We start from the raw sequence: 17,718 nt of genomic DNA, 5'->3' as shown, positions 1-17,718 counted from the left end.
AATGGACACAGACAAAAGGGGGGGTGAGGACATGAGTAGGGGGGTGTAATAGGGGCTAAAGACACATATGTAATACCTTTATTAACAAAGAAATTAAAAGTCAAAAATTTTTTTAAAAAACATTGTTGAAATAAATTAGGAAAAATTTAAATAAATGGAAAGACACTGTTGTTTTGACAGTACTCTTTCAAATGATCTATGAGTCACTGTAATCCCTATCATAATCCCAACAGGTTTCTTTGTGGAAATCGACAAGCCAATCCTAAAATACATATAGAAAGCAAGTTTCAGAATAGTGAAACCAATCTTGTAAAAGAGCAAAATCAGAATGCTCACACTTCCCTATTTTAAAACTTACTATAAAACTACAGTACTCAAGACAGTGTGGTACTGGCATAAGAAAAGACATATTGATCAATAAAATAGAAGAGATTAGAGATAAACACACATTTACGATTAATTTGATTAATTTGTTTTTAAAACTTTCAATAAGGAAAGTAAACACTGTTCAAGTAATGGTGCTGGAACAACTAGTATCCATATACAAAAGAATGAAGTTGGACCTCATGCTATATACAAAAATTATCTCAAAATGGAACAAAATCTAAATGTAAGAGCTAAAAGCATAAAACTTAGAGGAAAACAGGAATAAATCTTCACGACCTGTGATTTGGCAATGATTTTTAAGATATGATACCAAATGCACCAATAACAAAAGAAAAAATAGGTAAATTGAACATCAGAATTAAAAACTTCTGAGTTTCAAAGGACACCATCAAGGAAGTGAAAAGAGAATTCAGAGAATGGGAGAAAATACTTGCAAATTATTCTTAATAAGGAATCTGTATAAAGAATACATAAAGAATCCTTAGAATTCAATAATAAAAATAGAACCCAACTTAAAAATAGGCAAAGGATATTTCTTCACTGAAGATATGCAAATGGCCAATAAACACATGAAAGATTCTCAATTAACATCATTAGCCACCAGGGAAATGCAAATAAAAAAGTAACTACCCATTAGGATGCTTATATCCAAAAAAAGCAAATAACAAGTTGGTGAGGATGTGAAGAAATTGGAACCTCATACACTGCTGGCACAATCGTAAAATGGTGTAGCCATGTTGGAAAACAATCTGGCCATTCCTCAAAAGGTTAAACATAGAGTTACCATTTGACTCAGAATTTCTAATATTAGGTAAATAAATACCTGAGAGAAATGAAAACATATGTCCACATAAAAATCTGTACATGAATGTTCATAGTAACATTACCTACAACAGCCAAAAAGTAGAAATCAAATGTATATCAATTGATGAAGAGATAGACATGATGTGGTATATCTATACAATGGAATATTATTTGGCAATAAAAAGGAATAAAGTACTGATAAAAGCTATAACACAGATGAACAATGAAAATAATAGTATGGTAAAGGCTAGAGGTGGGGGCAGAGAGGGGCAAAGGGGGGGAATGGACATCTGTAATACTGTCAAGAAAGAAAAGAAAGAAAAGAAAGAAAAGAAAGAGAAAGAAAGAAAGAAAGAAAGAAAGAAAGAAAGAAAGAAAGAAAGAAAGAAAGAAAGAAAGAAAGAAAGAAAGAAAGAAAGAAAGAAAGAAAGAAAGAAAGAAAGAAAGAAAGAAAGAAAGAAAGAGTCCATATATATCTGCACACACCCAGGTCATCTATGAATATCTATAAAAAATTATTCTAAGTGAAAGAAGCCAAACACAAAAGATAACATATTATATGATTCAATTTATATGAAATATCCAGAATAGGCAAATCGACAGACAAAAAGTGTATCAGTGTTGCCTGGGTCTGGAGAAGGTTGGTAATGGGGTGGTAGGTGAGTGCTAAAGGGTATGAGGTTTCTTTTTTTGGCATGATGAAAAGGTTTTAAAATTTACTTTGGTGATGGTTGTACAACCCTGTGAATATACTAAAAACCACTGGAATTATACTTTAAACTAGTAACCCGGTTCACAAAATTTGTGCACATTGAAAGGGAATTAATTAGAGGATGTGAGCGTGAGGCAGTCTGTGTTTTTGAAATTCAATGACAAATAAATGGAATTTACATATATCATTTAAAAGAGCATTCAGCTTAATATTAAAAACTCTGGCTAACAAGTCAGGTCTGTTTTCAACTTTTTGCCAGTGTTGCAAAATGTTTGCAATATCTGCCCATTTGGGGTTGCATGTCAGGTTATGAATAAATCGGGCTTGCCATCCTTTGTTACAATTGCCATAGCATCCTGATATCACTGCTGCATATTTCTGGGACTACCCTCAGAAGATGATGGAAGTATTATCATTTTACCAATTGGCACATTGTCATTTTCTGATCTAGATTTGAGATAATCCATCAAACCACTATATTTTTCAACTTTCAACTTAGATTGGTTTGCTTTGATGAAATTTATCCAATTGGCCTCCATTTTTGAATACGAATCCACAATAAACTGTTGAGTTAATTTTCCTACATTTAAAATAGGATTGAACGTGTCCCGCACAGAGAGATGAAATCCATAATACTGCATTTGTGTGACTCGTGTCCTTACATTTTGTCTAGTATTATTGTCGATTATACTGTTGTCTCTGAGTCTTAATGCAATATCTGTTCCCCAGCCTTTTTCACTATGTGGAAAAAGAATAGGATATATCATTGCATCTAATGTAAGAAACAAGATATTGATTTGTTTCATTTTAGTGGCATTTGGATTATTGGGATCTGGTTTACAATGAATGAGCAAGTCCCTTTCAAAAGGAGGTTCTCCATCTTCGTTTCTGAATATGACAGCAACCTCGGTTACACGGGGAGAATTTTATCTACCTGGGTCACTGTTATGATCGTATTTAATTGCCATTGTTACTTCTGTGGGAGCAATATCTTTTGCTGCTGCTTCAGACTGGGTTTCCTTTTCTATCTCATGTAGCATCTTGTACGATTTTATTAATTCATTTATTTCATGTAGGAGGTTGTTGATGTTGATCATGAGTCTTTATGAGCTGCCCTGGTTTTCTGGCATTGCTAATCTTTTACTTGTAGCTTTGGCTGTATCCAAAATACAGAGTTGAGCAAACTTCCAAGAAACACCATCCGAAGGATGCAAAGTTCCAGTACGGTGATAAACTTGTCCGTGTATTCCAAAACAGTATGGCCCATATCCTGATGGCAATGCAATATTTGCACCCATGGAAGCAAAAGCAAAAGAACTACTTATGGGACGAATATTTTCCATGAAATTTTTTACTGTCAGAATCTTCGTTTGTCATTAATCTTTTTAAATATGCTGGGTAATATAAAAAATGTATATCATTTGGACAGACTTTGCCTTTGCTACATCGAGTAAATTTCCCATCGGATGGTTTCTCATCCGAGAAATTTAGTGACAGGCAAAATTCACATTGAACAGTCATTCCACCACAACTATGTTCAAGAATTGCATCCTCATGTACTCCATTTTCGCTGAGAAGGCAGTTCCTACCAGAATTTGTAGTACTTGTTGATGACTGTTCTCTAGACATATTCTGTCGTTGCCGCCACCTTCTTTCTACTTCAAAGGCATGTTGGTTTTTAGACACTTTCTGTCAATGATGCCAGTGTTTTTCGGCATCAGAGTAACGTTTTTCCAATAGCTGGTCTTCAGATACATTCTGTCACAGGTGCCGCCTTCTTTCAAGATCAGTCGCACATTGCTCTTCAGACATTTTCTGTTGATAACGATGGAATCTTTCGGCTGCAGAGCTACGTTGCATCAAGAGTTGTTCTTTAGACATAGTGCCACCTCTTTGCTCTCACGGTCTGAGATGCAGGTGAATGAGAGTCCTGGCTGTTAGGCCGCTGAGAGCTGTCTGACCAATGGCTGATTCTGTGGGGGTGGGACTTCCTCCTCCCTGCCGTCAGTTTCCACAGCTGTGATGAGTAAGTTGGGGTGACAGAGGGAGCCACGCCCTCTAAGCCACCCTCTCTCTTGCTCTGCTCTATGTCCAGTGGCCTCCTGCTCTGCCAAGTCTTCCATACCTCCCACTCTCCACCCACTCTCCCTCTCTGCTCTCCACCAGCGAAGGTCTCAGGAGCCTGTGGGCGTGGCTAGACATGGCCGGCTTTGCCTCCTGGGGCCGGTGATGGTCCCAGGAGCCCATGGCTGCCATTGCCTCCCAGGGCTCTTGAACCTGCATATGCAAATTAATCTGCTATCTTTGGCAGGTTAATTTGCATACCCACTCCTGATTGGCTGGTGGGCATGGCTGGTGGGCATTGCGGAGGGACGGTCAATTTGCATCTTTGTCTTTTATTAGTATAGATGGGTAATTTGTATGGTATATGACTTAATCTCAATAAAGCTGTTACCCCAAATTATTATTATCCTGTTTACATAAAAGAAAAAGGGAAATATGAGATTGTTCTCTGTAAATTAAACCAGTTGTTAGTTCATTCATTCATTCATTCAATCAATAGGTACTGTTTTAGATCAATTGATTCTTAAGTCTCCTGCTTTATTCTACAATAAAATGAAATCTAGCTTATCACAACACAGAAAAACCTATGATAAACAGTTTCTTCAGTGACTTTTACATATAAGATCTTTCATGTCATTAAGCAAGCAAAGTTACTGAAATACTCTCAAGCTCTAATTTGTAAGAATTACAGGAAAAATGTAAATGGTAGCCAATAAGTAAATATATATTAAGTCTACTAAACTGATCTAGCTATTTGAATATGATCTTAAGAAATCAGTACATAGTTAACAAATATGTAGGAGAAAGGAAGGTGAAGTGCATTCTTTTCTTACCTGATCCAAATGCCTGTCTCTCATGAGTTCATACTCATTTTGTAGTGTGTGCTGGAAAAGGGTCCAGATGATGTGTTCTAGTTCTGGGTGGTCAGACAGAAGACGTGCACATAGAGTGTTTAGGCGAAGATATGCTAGTCGGTACACTTGAAGAGACAAGGGGAATTAGTTATGTTTAGTGTTCATCTTGAATTATCAGTGGATTTTTAAAAAAACATTAAATGGCTATAACCATATGCTGTTAAATTGAATTTTAATAATATCTACACTTCTACCACTCTTTCCCTTATGAATAAGTGATTCCTAGTCTTAGCATAGTGCTAGGTAAAATAATGCTTGCTGAATTGATTATTACAGCATAAAACTGAGACAGGAGTGGAAGGTAAAAGAAAGAAGATCATAAAATATGAAATTAGACAAACCACATAGGGTTTGTTTCAGTTCTGTTGGTAACCACTCAGCAGAGATGTTAAAAATTCTATTGGTATTCAAAAGGGAACATTGTTTTAAAAAATGAATTTTCAGTGTCTTAAATTTTCCAATCCTAAACACATATAAAATGCCAATGGAGCATACTCTGTTGAAAAAATGGTAGACTTGTACTACTAAGTGGTAACATGACTGTGATATAAACTTTATTTAGAGATTACTGTATTAAAAATACTACTGGAATACAGGGTTTGGGAAAAGAAATCCACAAAATTGAATTTTCCTCCATCTACTTTAAATATGAATACCCTTGGTTTTAAATGTACCATTAAAAGACTTGCATAAGGTAATCAGAATATTTTAGTTAACAATTTATCCCAGTGGTTCTCAAACTTTAGTGTACATCAGACTTGCCAAGAGTGCTTGTTAAAACAAGGTTTTGTTTTTTTTTTGCTTCATCCTAGAGTTTCTGATTAAGTAGTTTATTTTAATTTCTACAACTTTCTAGGTAAGTTGGACTCTGCTGGTTGGGGACTACACTTTGGAACCACTGCATTTGTAAGGGCTGTCTTACAATATTTCTGACTTTAATAAATCAGAAAAAAAATATTTAACACAGAGAAATCTGGCCTTTCACTTTCCTTTAAAGAGCCTCAAGGGTGTGTACATTATCATGCACAGACATACAAACCAACCTCCCTGTACTAGCAAACACACATGATCAGAGTGCTATTCAAGCTGGCTATTAGGAAATGTGCCTGTACTAGGGCACAGCACATTGTGTATTCTCATATACATCTGAACACCTGAACATGCACACCTGAACAGCAAAAGCAATATCAGGAGCAAGTATTTCCAGACATAAATTTGAAATCATAACAATAGCAGCAACAATAACATTTTTCTGAGTGCTAACTATGTGCTAGGCATCGCTGCAAGAATTTTATGTATTAATTCATTTAATTCTTTCAAAAAGTCTATAAGGTAAATTATTATAATTATAAGGTAGCTTATCATTTGTATGTTACAGATGAGGAAACTGAGGCATAGAGATATTAAGTGTGCCCAAGGTCACACCTAGTAAGCAGAATAACCATGATTTGAACCTACTCAGGCTGGTTTCAGAGTCCATGCTCTTGAAAGTAATCATCTACTAACCTTTTTTGTAAAAGAGTGAGAGGGACGTAGATTTCAATGGCTTCTGAGTCTGGAAGGCTGAGGTTGCTTGTGCCTCTGCATTTGCAGTAGAATTTGCACGTGTAGTTGACCCTTTTTTCTTTGGGGATCTTACAGGAGAAAGATACCTAGATATATTCAAAGGAAAAGTCTTCATATATGTTTGCAAAAAACCTCTCTCTCTCCCTCACCCCTTTCCCACCTTCCCTCCCTCCTTCTCTCTCTCTCTCTCTCTCTTTCACACACACACATACACACACACACACACACACAGTTGTACACATGCATCCAAACACACCTTGTATATTTAGTCTGTTGTTCTGTTATTCCTTGAGCAGGCTATTTAAATATATAATGAAAATATAGCTTAATAGGCAAATTAAGTTTGTCATTATCATTTCTAACTCTTTAATAAATGGCTTTTCCAGGTAATTACTGCCATATTGAAAAAAAATACATAGTATACATGTTCAATTTTAATAATTATAGTGGAATTGAGATCATAAAATGACTCCAGCTTAAAATAACAAGTTATTATACTAAAATAGTATTGTCATTTTTCTTTCCTCTTAAAAAATATCTCATTAATAACTGTGGTTCATATCTGTACACATATATACACCCATCTAAATTATTTAATACAGATTTCTATGAATTAATACTTTAGATAAAATTATCAAGGCAGATTTACACCTGTATACTAAATACAGGATGGAGCAAGAGTAAGCTTATAGTTGTTTGCATGGAAAATAAAATAATAATAAGTAAATAATAATACAAGAATAAACTTGTGTTTCATGTACTCACAACTATAAACCTAATTTCCCCCATCCTGTATGTCAAACATAAATCTCAATTTCTTTTTCTTTTTATGTTTTTGTTAATCCTCACATGAGGATATTTTTCCATTGATTTTTAGAGAGTGGAAAAGGGAGGAAAAGACAGAAACGGTGATGTGAGAGAAACACATCAACTGGTTGCCTCCTGCACGAGCCCCAACCAGGGCCCTGGCTGGGGAAGAGCCTGCAACCAAGGTACATGCCCTTGACCGAAATCAAACCCAGGCCCCTTTGGGTCCACAGGCCGATGCTCAATCCACTAAGCAAAACTGGCTAGGGCAAATCTCAATTTCTGACATTCTACTGATGTACTGCTCTTTATTTTACAGGATAATCCAAGTCTACTTTCTAATTTTACATTAGTAGCTAAGAAATAATTCTGAGCAGGAAGTAGGATTTGTACTTTATCATGGATGTTTCTACTGCATGCAATATACTAATACACTAGGAAAAGGGAATCACCATCATAATGATTTCATAAGTACCAGATCTAGTCTATTATCAATGTTGGATTCCCTTCAATTCACTATCTACACTAATAAAAGAGAAAAATGGTAATTGGCGTACGGCGCTACCCTTTTCACTGGCTAACAAGGGCTATATGCAAATTAACTGTCAACTAAGATGGCAGTTAACTGCCAACAAAGATGACGGCTAATTTGCATATGTAGGCACAATGCAGGGAGGCGAAAGGGAAACAGGAAGAAGCCCCCTGCCACTGACAGTGATCGGAAACCCAGCGGGGAGCTAAGAGCTGGGGGGCAGGGCAAAGGCGGCCCTGGGGCCGCCTTTGCCCTGCCCCCCAGCCATGATCGGAGAATCAGGCACCTTTGCCGCCCTGGCCAGTGATAGCAGGAAGTAGGGGTGGAGCCAGCGATGGGAGCTCGGCACGGTCGAAGCTGGCAGTCCCGGGAGCTAGGGGTCCCTTGCCTGGGCCTAACGCGGAGCCCACGATCGCGGGGCCGCTGCAGCTGCAGGTCCCCGCTGCCCGGCCAGACGCCTAGGCCAGAGGCGTTAGGCCTGGGCAGGGGCGGAGCCTGCAACCGCGGGGAGCTGGGGGTCCCCTGCCCAGGCCTAATGCTTCGGCCAGAGGTGTTAGGCCTGGACAGGGGCAGAGCGGGAGATCGCGGGGAGCTGGGAGTCCCCTGCCCAGGCCTAATGCCTTTGCCAGAGGCGTTAGGCCTGGGCAGGGGCAGAGCCTGCAACCGTGGGGAGCTGGGGGTCCCCTGCCCAGGCCTAATGCCTTGGCCAGAGGCGTTAGGCCTGAGCAGGGGCGGAGCCTGCAACCGCAGGGAGCTGGGGATCCCCTGCCCAGGCCTGACACCTCTGCCGGAGGCCTCAGGCCTGGTCAAGGGGCCGATCCGGTGATTGGTGATCGGAGGGTGATGAGGGTCAACTCCTCTGGCTGAGGCACCAGGCCTGGGTGGGGGTCCGGGGGTCCCCTGCCCAGGCCTGATGCCTGGGCCAGAGGCCTCAGGCCTGGGCGGGGGTCAGAGCCAGTGATCGGGGTGAGATGGGGGTCCCCTTTCCAAGCCTGACACCTCTGGCAGAGGCGTCAGGCCTGGGCAAGGGGTCGATCAGGCGATCGGAAGGTGATGGGGGTCTACGCCTCTGGCCGAGGCATCAGGCCTGGGCAAGGGCAGAGCCAGCAATCGGAGGGGTCTGGGGGTCCCCTGCCCAGGCCTGACGCCTGGGCCAGAGGCATCAGGCCTGGGCTGGGGGCAGAACCAGTGATGGGGGGAAATGAGGGTCCCCTGCCCTGGCCTGACGCCTCTGTCAGAGGCGTCAGGCCTGGGCAAGGGGCTGATCCTGCGATTGGAGGGTGATGGGGGTCAACGCCTGAGGGCTCCCAGTATGTGAGAGGGGCAGGCTGGGCTGAGGGACACTCCCCCCCCCCCACACCCAGTGCACGAATTTCGTGCACCGGGCCCCCTAGTCCTATATAATAGCCTAATATGCTGTGTCTGGTCATCCAGTCAGCCGTTCAACCAATCAAAGAGTAATATGCTAATTATATGCTAAGGCTGCTCAACTGCTCACTATGATGTGCACTGACCACCAGGAAGCAGACAGTCAACCGGTTGGTACGATGTGCACTGACCATCAGGGAGCAGATGCTCTGACAGGTAGGTTAACTTGCTGCTGGGGTCCAGCCATTCGGGACTGAGCAAGATGGGCTGGACACGTGCTGGAGCCCTACTGTGGTCCCTCCCCAGCTGGCCAACTTGCCACGTCCCTCCCCGGCCCCAATTGTGCACCAGTGGGGTCCCTCGGCCTGGTCTGCACCCTCTCACAATCCAGGACCCCTTGGGGATGTTGGCGATCCAGTTTTGGCCTGATCCTGCAGGCCCCTCCCCTCAGGAGGGTGTCAGATGAAGGGCTCATGGCTGGTGAGAACCGCAGTGGTGGTGCGAGCCTCTCCCGATTGAGACTGATTGGGCACAAGCCTGCTGCAGGCACAGTGGGGCTGGGATGAGCAGGAGAGACAGGTAGGAGCTGCAGGTAGCACTGGAATGTGGGTTTTGGCCTGATCCCCACAGCCACCCCAAGCGGCCCCATCCATGCACGAATTTGTGCACTGGGCCTCTAGTCTATACTAGTAATCCTATCTAATAAAAGAGAAACATGGTAATTGGCGTACGACCGCTACCCTTCCCATCGGCTAATCAGGGCAATATGCAAATGAACTGTCAGCCAAGATGGCGGCCGGCAGCCAGGCAGCTTGAAACTAACATGAGGCTTGCTTGCTTCAGTGACGGAGGACTCCAACGTTCCCCGCCTGCTGCTACAGGCCTCTGAGCTACAAACAACTATGTAACAAACATAGAAGCTAAACAATACCCCAGAAACCTGCCGGGCTTCAGCCAGCAGGATCGCCAACATTGTAAGCAAAGGCCAGAAACCTACTTTCAGCAGCGGAGGCTTAAGAGCTGGACCCAATCTTCAAAGCTAAAGCTGGCTCAGAATAAAAAAAAAGAAAAAAAGGAGCGGTTGGGAGCTTCAGTCACCCCCAGCCTGAAAACAGCCCTCAGCTCCTCACCCAGACTGGCCAGGCACCCCAGTGGGGACCCCCACCCTGAAGGGTGTGTGACCAGCTGCAAACAGCCATCATCCCCTCACCCAGGCTGGCCAGGCACCCCAGTGGGGAACCCCACCCTGAAGGATGTGTGACCAGCTGCTGACAGCCATCATCCCCTCACCCAGGCTGGCCAGGCACCCCAGTGGGGACCCCCACCCTGATCCAGGACACCCTTCAGGGCAAACCAGCCAGCACCCACCCATGCACCAGGCCTCTACCCTATATAGTAAAAGGGTAATATGCCTCCAAGCACCAGGATCAGCGGAGCCGCGAGGCCTCCTGATACCGGGATCAACGTGACAGGGAGCAGTACCCAAACCCCCTGATCGCTCTGCGGCTCTGTGTGTGAGAGGGTGCGGCGCCCCAAACCCCTGCTTGGCCCTGCTCTGTGTGTGACAGGGTGTGGCGCACCAACCACCCCCCCCCCCCAACAGGCCCTGCTCTGTGTGTGACAGGGTAGAGCCATAACCTCACCATCGGCCCTGCCCTGAGTGTGAGAGTGGTGGAGCCCCAACCCCCTGATCGGCCCTGCTCTGTGGGTGATAGAGGGCGGCGCCCCAACCCCCTGATGGGCCCTGCTCTGTGCGTGACAGGGTACACAGCCCCAACCCCCCTGATGGGCCCTGCTCTGTGAGTGACAGGAGGAAATGCCCCAACCCCCTGATTGGCCCAGCTCTGTGCATGACAGGGGGTGGCGCCACAACCTCCCCATCGACCCTGCCTTGAGTGTGAGAGGGGATGGTGCCCCAACTCCTCAATAGGCCCTACCCTGAGCGTGACTGAGGGTGGAATCACAACCTACCGATCGCCCTGCTCTGTGTATAACAGGGGCGGCACCCCAGCTCCCCAATCAGCCCTGCTCTGAGCCCAACCAGGGGCTGCACCTAGGGATTGGGCCAGCCCTCTGCCACCCGGGAGCAGGCCTAAGCCAGCAGGTCGTTATCTCCTGAAGGGTCCCAGACTGCGAGAGGGCACAGGCCAGGCTGAGGGGCCCCTCTCCCCCCCCGAGAGCACAAATTTTTGTGCACCGGGCCTCTAGTCCTATCTAATAAAAGAGAAACATGGTAATTAGCATACGACCGCTACCCTTCCCATTGGCTAATCAGGGCAATATGCAAATTAACTGCCAGCCAACATGGTGGCCGGCAGCCAGGCAGCTTAAAGCGAACATTAGGCTTTCTTGCTTCAGTGATGGAGGATTCCATAGTTCCCCGCCTGCCGCTGCCGGCCTCTGAGCTGTAACTCTAAGTACATATGTTACAAATATACAAGCTAAACAAAACCCCAGAAACCTGCTTTAGTCCCTTGGGCTTCAGCCAGCAGGATGGCAACATTGTTTCAAATACAGAAGGTAAACAAAGACCAGAAACCTGCTTTCAGCAGCGGAGGCCTAAGAGCTGGAGCCAAGCCTCAAAGCTAAAGCTGGCCCAGAATAAAAAAAAAGAAAAAAGGAACGGTTGGGAGCTTCAGTCACCCGCCAGCCTGAAAACAGCCCTCAGCCCCTCACCCAGACTGGCCAGGCACCCCAGTGGGGACCCCCACCCTGATCCAGGACACCCTTCAGGGCAAACCAGTCGGCCCCACCCATGCACCAGGCCTCTATCCAATATAGTAAAAGGGTAATATGCCTCCTAGCACCAGGATCAGCGGAGCCGAGAGGCCTCCTGGCACCGGGATCAGTGTGACAGGGGGCAGCGTCCAAACCCCCTGATCGCCCTGCGACTCTGTGTGTGACAGGGGGCACGGCCACAACCTCCCTATCCGCCCTGCTCTGTTCGTGACAGGGGAAGGCGCCCGAACCCCCTGATCAGCCCTGCTCTGTGCCTGATACGGGGAGCTCCCCAACCCCTGATCGCCCTGCGGCTTTCTGTGTGACAGGGTGCGGCGCCCCAACCCCCTGATGGGCCCTGCTCTGTGCGTGACAGGGGGTGGTGCCGCAACCTCCCCATTGACCCTGCCTTGAGTGTGACGGGGGCGGTGCCCCAAACCCCCAATAGGCCCTACCCTGAGCCCGACCAGGGGCTGCACCTAGGGATTGGGCCTGCCCTCTGCCACCTGGGAGCAGGCCTAAGCCAGCAGGTCGTTATCTCCCGAGGGGTCCCAGACTGCGAGAGGACACAGGCCAGGCTCAGAGACCCCCCCTCCTCCCCGAGTGCACAAATTTTTGTGCACCAGTCCTCTAGTCTATACTAATAAAAGGGTAAGATGCTAATTAGACCAGGTGACCTTCCAGGAGACAAGGCAGGGAGGGCAGTTGGGGGCCATGAGGCCAGCTGGGTAGGGCAGTTGGAGGCCATGTGGCCAGCAGGGGAGGGCAGTTGGGAGCAATCAGGCCAGCAAGGGGGGGTAGTTGGGGGCAAGCAAGCCGGCAGTGGGGGCCAGTTGGGGGTGATCAGACCAGCAAGGGAGGGCAGTTGGGGGCAAGAAGTCCAGCAGGGGGTGCAGTAGGGGGTGAGCAGGCCGGCAGGCCCACAGGGATCGGGCCTAAACCAGCAGTCGGACATCCCCCAAGGGGTCCCAGATTGGAGAGGGTGCAGGCTGGGCTGAGGGACACCCCCATCCCCGCTTCCACGAATTTCATGTATCAGGCCACTAGTCTACACTAATAAAAGAGAAACATGGTAATTGGCGTACGACCGCTAGCCTTTTCATTGGCTAATCAGCAAGATATGCAAATTAACTGTCAGCCAAGATGGTGGCTGGCAGCCAGGCAGCTTGAAACTAACATGAGGCTTGCTTGCCTCAGTGACAGAGGAAACCAACGTTCCCCTCCTGCGGCTGCAGGCCTCTGAGCCAGCAGTTTAAGAAACATTGTAACGAATACCACCAGACTTCAGCCAGCAGAATCGCAACATTGTAAGCAAAGGCCAGAAACCTACTTTCAGCAGCGGAGGCCTAAGAGCTGGAGCCAAGCCTCAGAGCTAAAGCTGGCCCAGAATAAAAAATAAAAAAAAAAAAGGAAAAAAGGAGCGGTTGGGAGCTTCAGTCACCCCCAGCCTGAAAACAGCCCTCAGCCCCTCACCCAGACTGGCCAGGCACCACAGTGGGGACCCCCACCCTGAAGGGTGTGTGACCAGCTACAAACAGCCATCATCCCCTCACCCAGGCTGGCCAGGCACCCCAGTGGGGACCCCCACCCTGATCCAGGACACCCTTCAGGGCAAACCAGCCAGCACCCACCCGTGCACCAGGCCTCTATGCTATATAGTAAAAGGGTAATATGCCTTCCAGCACCGGGATCAGCGGAGCTGCGAGGCCTCCCGGCACTGGGGTCAGCGTGACAGGGGGCAGCACCCAAACCCCCTGATCGGCCCTGCTCTGTGTGTGACAGGGTGCGGCACCCCAACCCCCCCCCAACCCCCGCCACGGGCCCTGCTCTGTGTGTGACGGGGTAGAGCCATAACCGCCCCATCGGCCCTGCCCTGAGTGTGAGAGTGGCGGCGCCCCAACCCCCTGATCGGCCCTGCTCTGTGGGTGATAGAGGGTGGTGCCCCAACACCCCCACCGCCCCCACGGGCCCTGCTCTGTGTGTGACGGGGTAGAGCCATAACCTCCCCATCAGCCCTGCCCTGAGTGTGAGAGTGGCGGCGCCCCAACCCCCTGATTGGCCCTACTCTGTGGGTGATAGAGGGCGGCACCCCAACCCCCTGATCCGCCCTGCTCTATGTGTGACAGGGGGCGGTGCCCCAACTCCCCTATCGGCCCTACTCTGTGAGTGACAGGGGGGATCTCCTCAACCCCCTGATGGGCCCTGCTCTGTGCGTCACAGGGGGGAGCTCCCCAACCCCCTGATGGGCCCTGCTCTGTGCGTGACAGGGTACGGAGCCCCAACCCCCCTGATGGGCCCTGCTGTGTTCATGACAGGGGGTGGCGCCACAACCTCCCCATCGACCCTGCCTTGAGTTTGACAGGAGGCGGTGCCCCAACCCCCCAATCGGCCCTACCCTGAGCCCGACCAGGGGCTGCACCTAGGGATTGGGCCTGCCCTCTGCCACCCGGGAGCAGGCCTAAGCCAGCAGGTCGTTATCTCCCAAGGGGTCCCTGACTGCGAGACGGCACAGGCCGGGCTGAGGTCCTCCCCCTCCCCCCGAGTGCACAAATTTTTGTGCACCGGGCCTCTAGTATATATATAAAAGCCAAAGCGACTGAATAACCGGTCGCTATGATGTGCACTGACCACCAGGTGGCAGACGCTCAATCCAGGAGCTGCCCCTGGTGGTCTGTGCCCTTCCACAGCCAACCTCTTATGGCCAGCCAACCACCTGTAGTCCCTCCCTCCAGCCGGCTAACCTCCCGCGGCCCCTCCCCCCAGCTGGCCCGATTGCCCTGATTGCTGGCCAGGCTGAGGAACCTCACATGTGCACCAATTCGTGCACTGGGCCTCTAGTCTGTCAAATATGGTAGAATGACTGAACTTGGCTAGAATTTAGTCCCCTTTGAGTTCTAGGTGCAAATATTCAATTACGTACTGGACTTCACTACTTGAATCTCAAAGTGGAGTTCTTGATTTCTTCCCCCTGTTTCTCCCATCTCAATAAATGGCTCTGCATTACATCCAGTTTCTTTAGTCAGAAACTAGGAGTTATTTCTAATTTATCTATTTTCTTAGTTCTTTAAAACCAATGAAACACCAAGTTCTATTAAATCTTCCTCTAAAATACATCCAAGATCTTTCCATTTCTTTCTCTCTACTGATTGACATACCTTAGACCATGTCACCTATATCTCTCACTTGGACTATTGAAATTACCTCCAAACTGGTCTTTCTACTTTCTTCCTTGCCCTGTTTCTTCCCCTCCTCTAACCCTACCAGTACTTTAAACAGCAGCCAGAAAGTGGCCCTGTGAAAAAAAAAAGTATAGCAAGCTATAACCCTGCTCAAAACTTTAATGCTTTCCCATTGCTCTTCAAAATCCAAACTCCTTCCTATGGGAACATAGCCCCAGTTTAGCACAACCTCGTCTTGTACTAGTGTCCTCTTGCTCACTTTACTCCAGCCACACTGAGATTTCTTTCTGTTCCTCAGACCAGCTAAGTTTGATCTGCTCTAGGGCCACTGCACTTGCTGTCTGCTCTGTCTGGAATGCACACCATGCAGATTTTTGCCTGGCCAGCATCCACTTGTCCTTGAGTCTCAGGTCAAACTTCATCAGAGAAAGTTTCCCTAAACATTCTATCCCTCTCTCATTTTTTTTTTTATTTCACCATGCTCTTATTATTTTCATTACAGAACTTACTGTACTCTAAAATCATCCCATGTATTAGCTGACATGTTCACTGTCTATTTCCTTCCTCCAGAATGTAAACTCTATGAGGGGAAGGACCTAGTCCACCTTATTCACCTCTGTATTTCTACTGCCTAGAACAATTCTTGACAACTGCTTTGTTATATGAAAGAAAAAGATAAAGCTTGACTTACTTATATTAATATATTACCTAGCAAAAAAATTTATATGTGTAGGCGAGGCTCCACATGCTAGAAATACAAGCTAGCAGGGAAATGACATCTCTGGAAAACAGTGCCTGCGCTAATCGGGGAACACTGTAATATCAATGCCTACACAGAACTCAACAGAAACATAACATTAGGTACATTTCTATGAAAAGCAGTGCATCTAGAATGTTTAAGAACATGGGCTTTGGAGTCAGATTACTTGGGTTTGATTTCTGTGGACTTTTGGCAAGTTACCTTATTGCTCTATTTTATAGGTAACTGAGGCTGATAGCAGTATCTGCTACCTTACAGGGCTGTTAGGAAGATTAAATGGGAAAAAAGAAAGAATCTGAAGTACTTAGGCAACTGTTCAGCACATAGTGAACCCTCAGTAAATGTTAGCTATTGCTTTCTTCTTCCACCATTATCATACACTAATCAGCTGTTTTAATCTCATACACCACACTAGTCCCTGTGCCTATCCCACGCTTTACTCCAAATGCACTGATCTCAACTCCCTATAAAATGTTTTCTGCTTTCCTGGCTATTAAGCTTTGGAATTCATACCATTTCTGACTCTTAGAACACTTTTCTGTCTCCTCCATCCTCTCCAGTTTACATGTTGAAATCCTATTCCATCTCTAAGGCCTATTCAATTGGTATCTCTGCCATGAAAACTGTCCTCATTACACCAAACCTGAGTGATTTCAGTTGCATTTTGTACCACTTTAATTGAGTCATGCATGACCTTTACTTGAGTCATGCATTCTATATTCCTTCTTCTTGAAAGCAAGAATGTCTTATTCAAAATTCTATTCCCTACAGCTTTACTATATAGTATCTCACATTATACTATGCTCAAATCCATTTGTAGGTCGAATAGATAGCACAACATATATTCTACTTACATATCTGCTGCAGTATGATTATTCTGGAGAGGAAGGTTGAGAGTACAAGCAGATTCAAGGTGGTCACCTGGTCCTTCTCGGTCCTTTGCTTGTTTAATGAGATCAAATAAAGGTGAATCCTACATGAGACAAGATGATATTAAAACAGCACTGGTAAGTATGATTTTCCCATTTACATATCAAAATAATATTTTTGACATGGTGAGCACTAATTTAGAAGTCAGAATGAGATCTTTTTAAAAAAAATATTTTTATTGATTTCAGAGAGGAAGAAAGAGGGAGAGAGAGATAGAAACATCAATGATGAGAGAGAATCATTGATTGGCTGGGGATTGAGCCAGCAACCTGGGCATGTGCCCTGACTGGGAATCAAATTGACTTCCTGGTGCACAGGTTGATGCTCAACCACTGAGCCACGAACGAGAACTTGTTTTCCACTTTGAGAATACCAAGTGCCAATTTTAGTACTATATACACACACACAAAAAGGACTAGGAAAATGTATATCTTTAAATGTTCATATTAATAAAAAAAATTTAAGTTAGAAAAAAAAGACAGAAAAAACCTTAGAAGGTAAAAAGAAGGAAATAGTAAAGCTATGAGAAGAATTTAATGAAACTGAAGAAAAAAATAAAATACAGTTTGATCAACATACCGAATAATCGGTTCATTGAAATAATGAAATGAAATAAACTAGCTGTAAAACTAAGAAAAAGAGATAAAGAGTATTAACAACAAAAATTGGGACCTTCATCAAAAAGATTAGAAAGATAATAGGGAATCATTATAATTTTATGTCAATATATTAGAAAACTTACATCAAGTGGAAAATTCCACAAAAATATAAATTAGCAAAACTCAATAAAAAAAGAAATAATATAACCTCAATAATCCTATAAACTATTAAATAATTGAATCAGTAATTTAAAATTCTGGCTTCGGAGAGTTTATCAATAACACATTGACTACCAAGAATAGCATCAAGGAGAACCAAGATGGTGGTGTAAGGTACAGACCTGTGCATGCTGCCTCCCACAACAACATTGAAAATAC

The 17,718-nt window shown here is 45.6% G+C and overlaps 1 protein-coding gene across 2 annotated transcripts in view; it reads right to left on the bottom strand.

Annotated features, from left to right (window-relative positions):
• Positions 1 to 17,718, bottom strand: part of RB1 (RB transcriptional corepressor 1) — a gene marked incomplete at its 3' end in the record, with an annotated part of 218,847 nt that overhangs the window by 18,300 nt on the left and 182,829 nt on the right. For both annotated transcript variants that reach the window (XM_081082780.1, XM_081082781.1), the window contains exons 18-20: positions 16,666 to 16,784; positions 6,388 to 6,533; positions 4,801 to 4,946 (exon numbers count right to left, since the gene is read on the bottom strand). In XM_081082780.1, coding sequence (XP_080938906.1) covers positions 4,801 to 4,946; positions 6,388 to 6,533; positions 16,666 to 16,784 — 411 coding nt within the window. The remainder of the gene's footprint in view (positions 1 to 4,800; positions 4,947 to 6,387; positions 6,534 to 16,665; positions 16,785 to 17,718) is intronic.

Source organism: Myotis nattereri (genome assembly GCF_964212035.1).
Source record: "Myotis nattereri genome assembly, chromosome: 2".
NCBI classification, from domain to species: Eukaryota; Metazoa; Chordata; class Mammalia; order Chiroptera; family Vespertilionidae; genus Myotis; species Myotis nattereri.
This window is presented reverse-complemented; position numbering and strand designations above follow the sequence as displayed.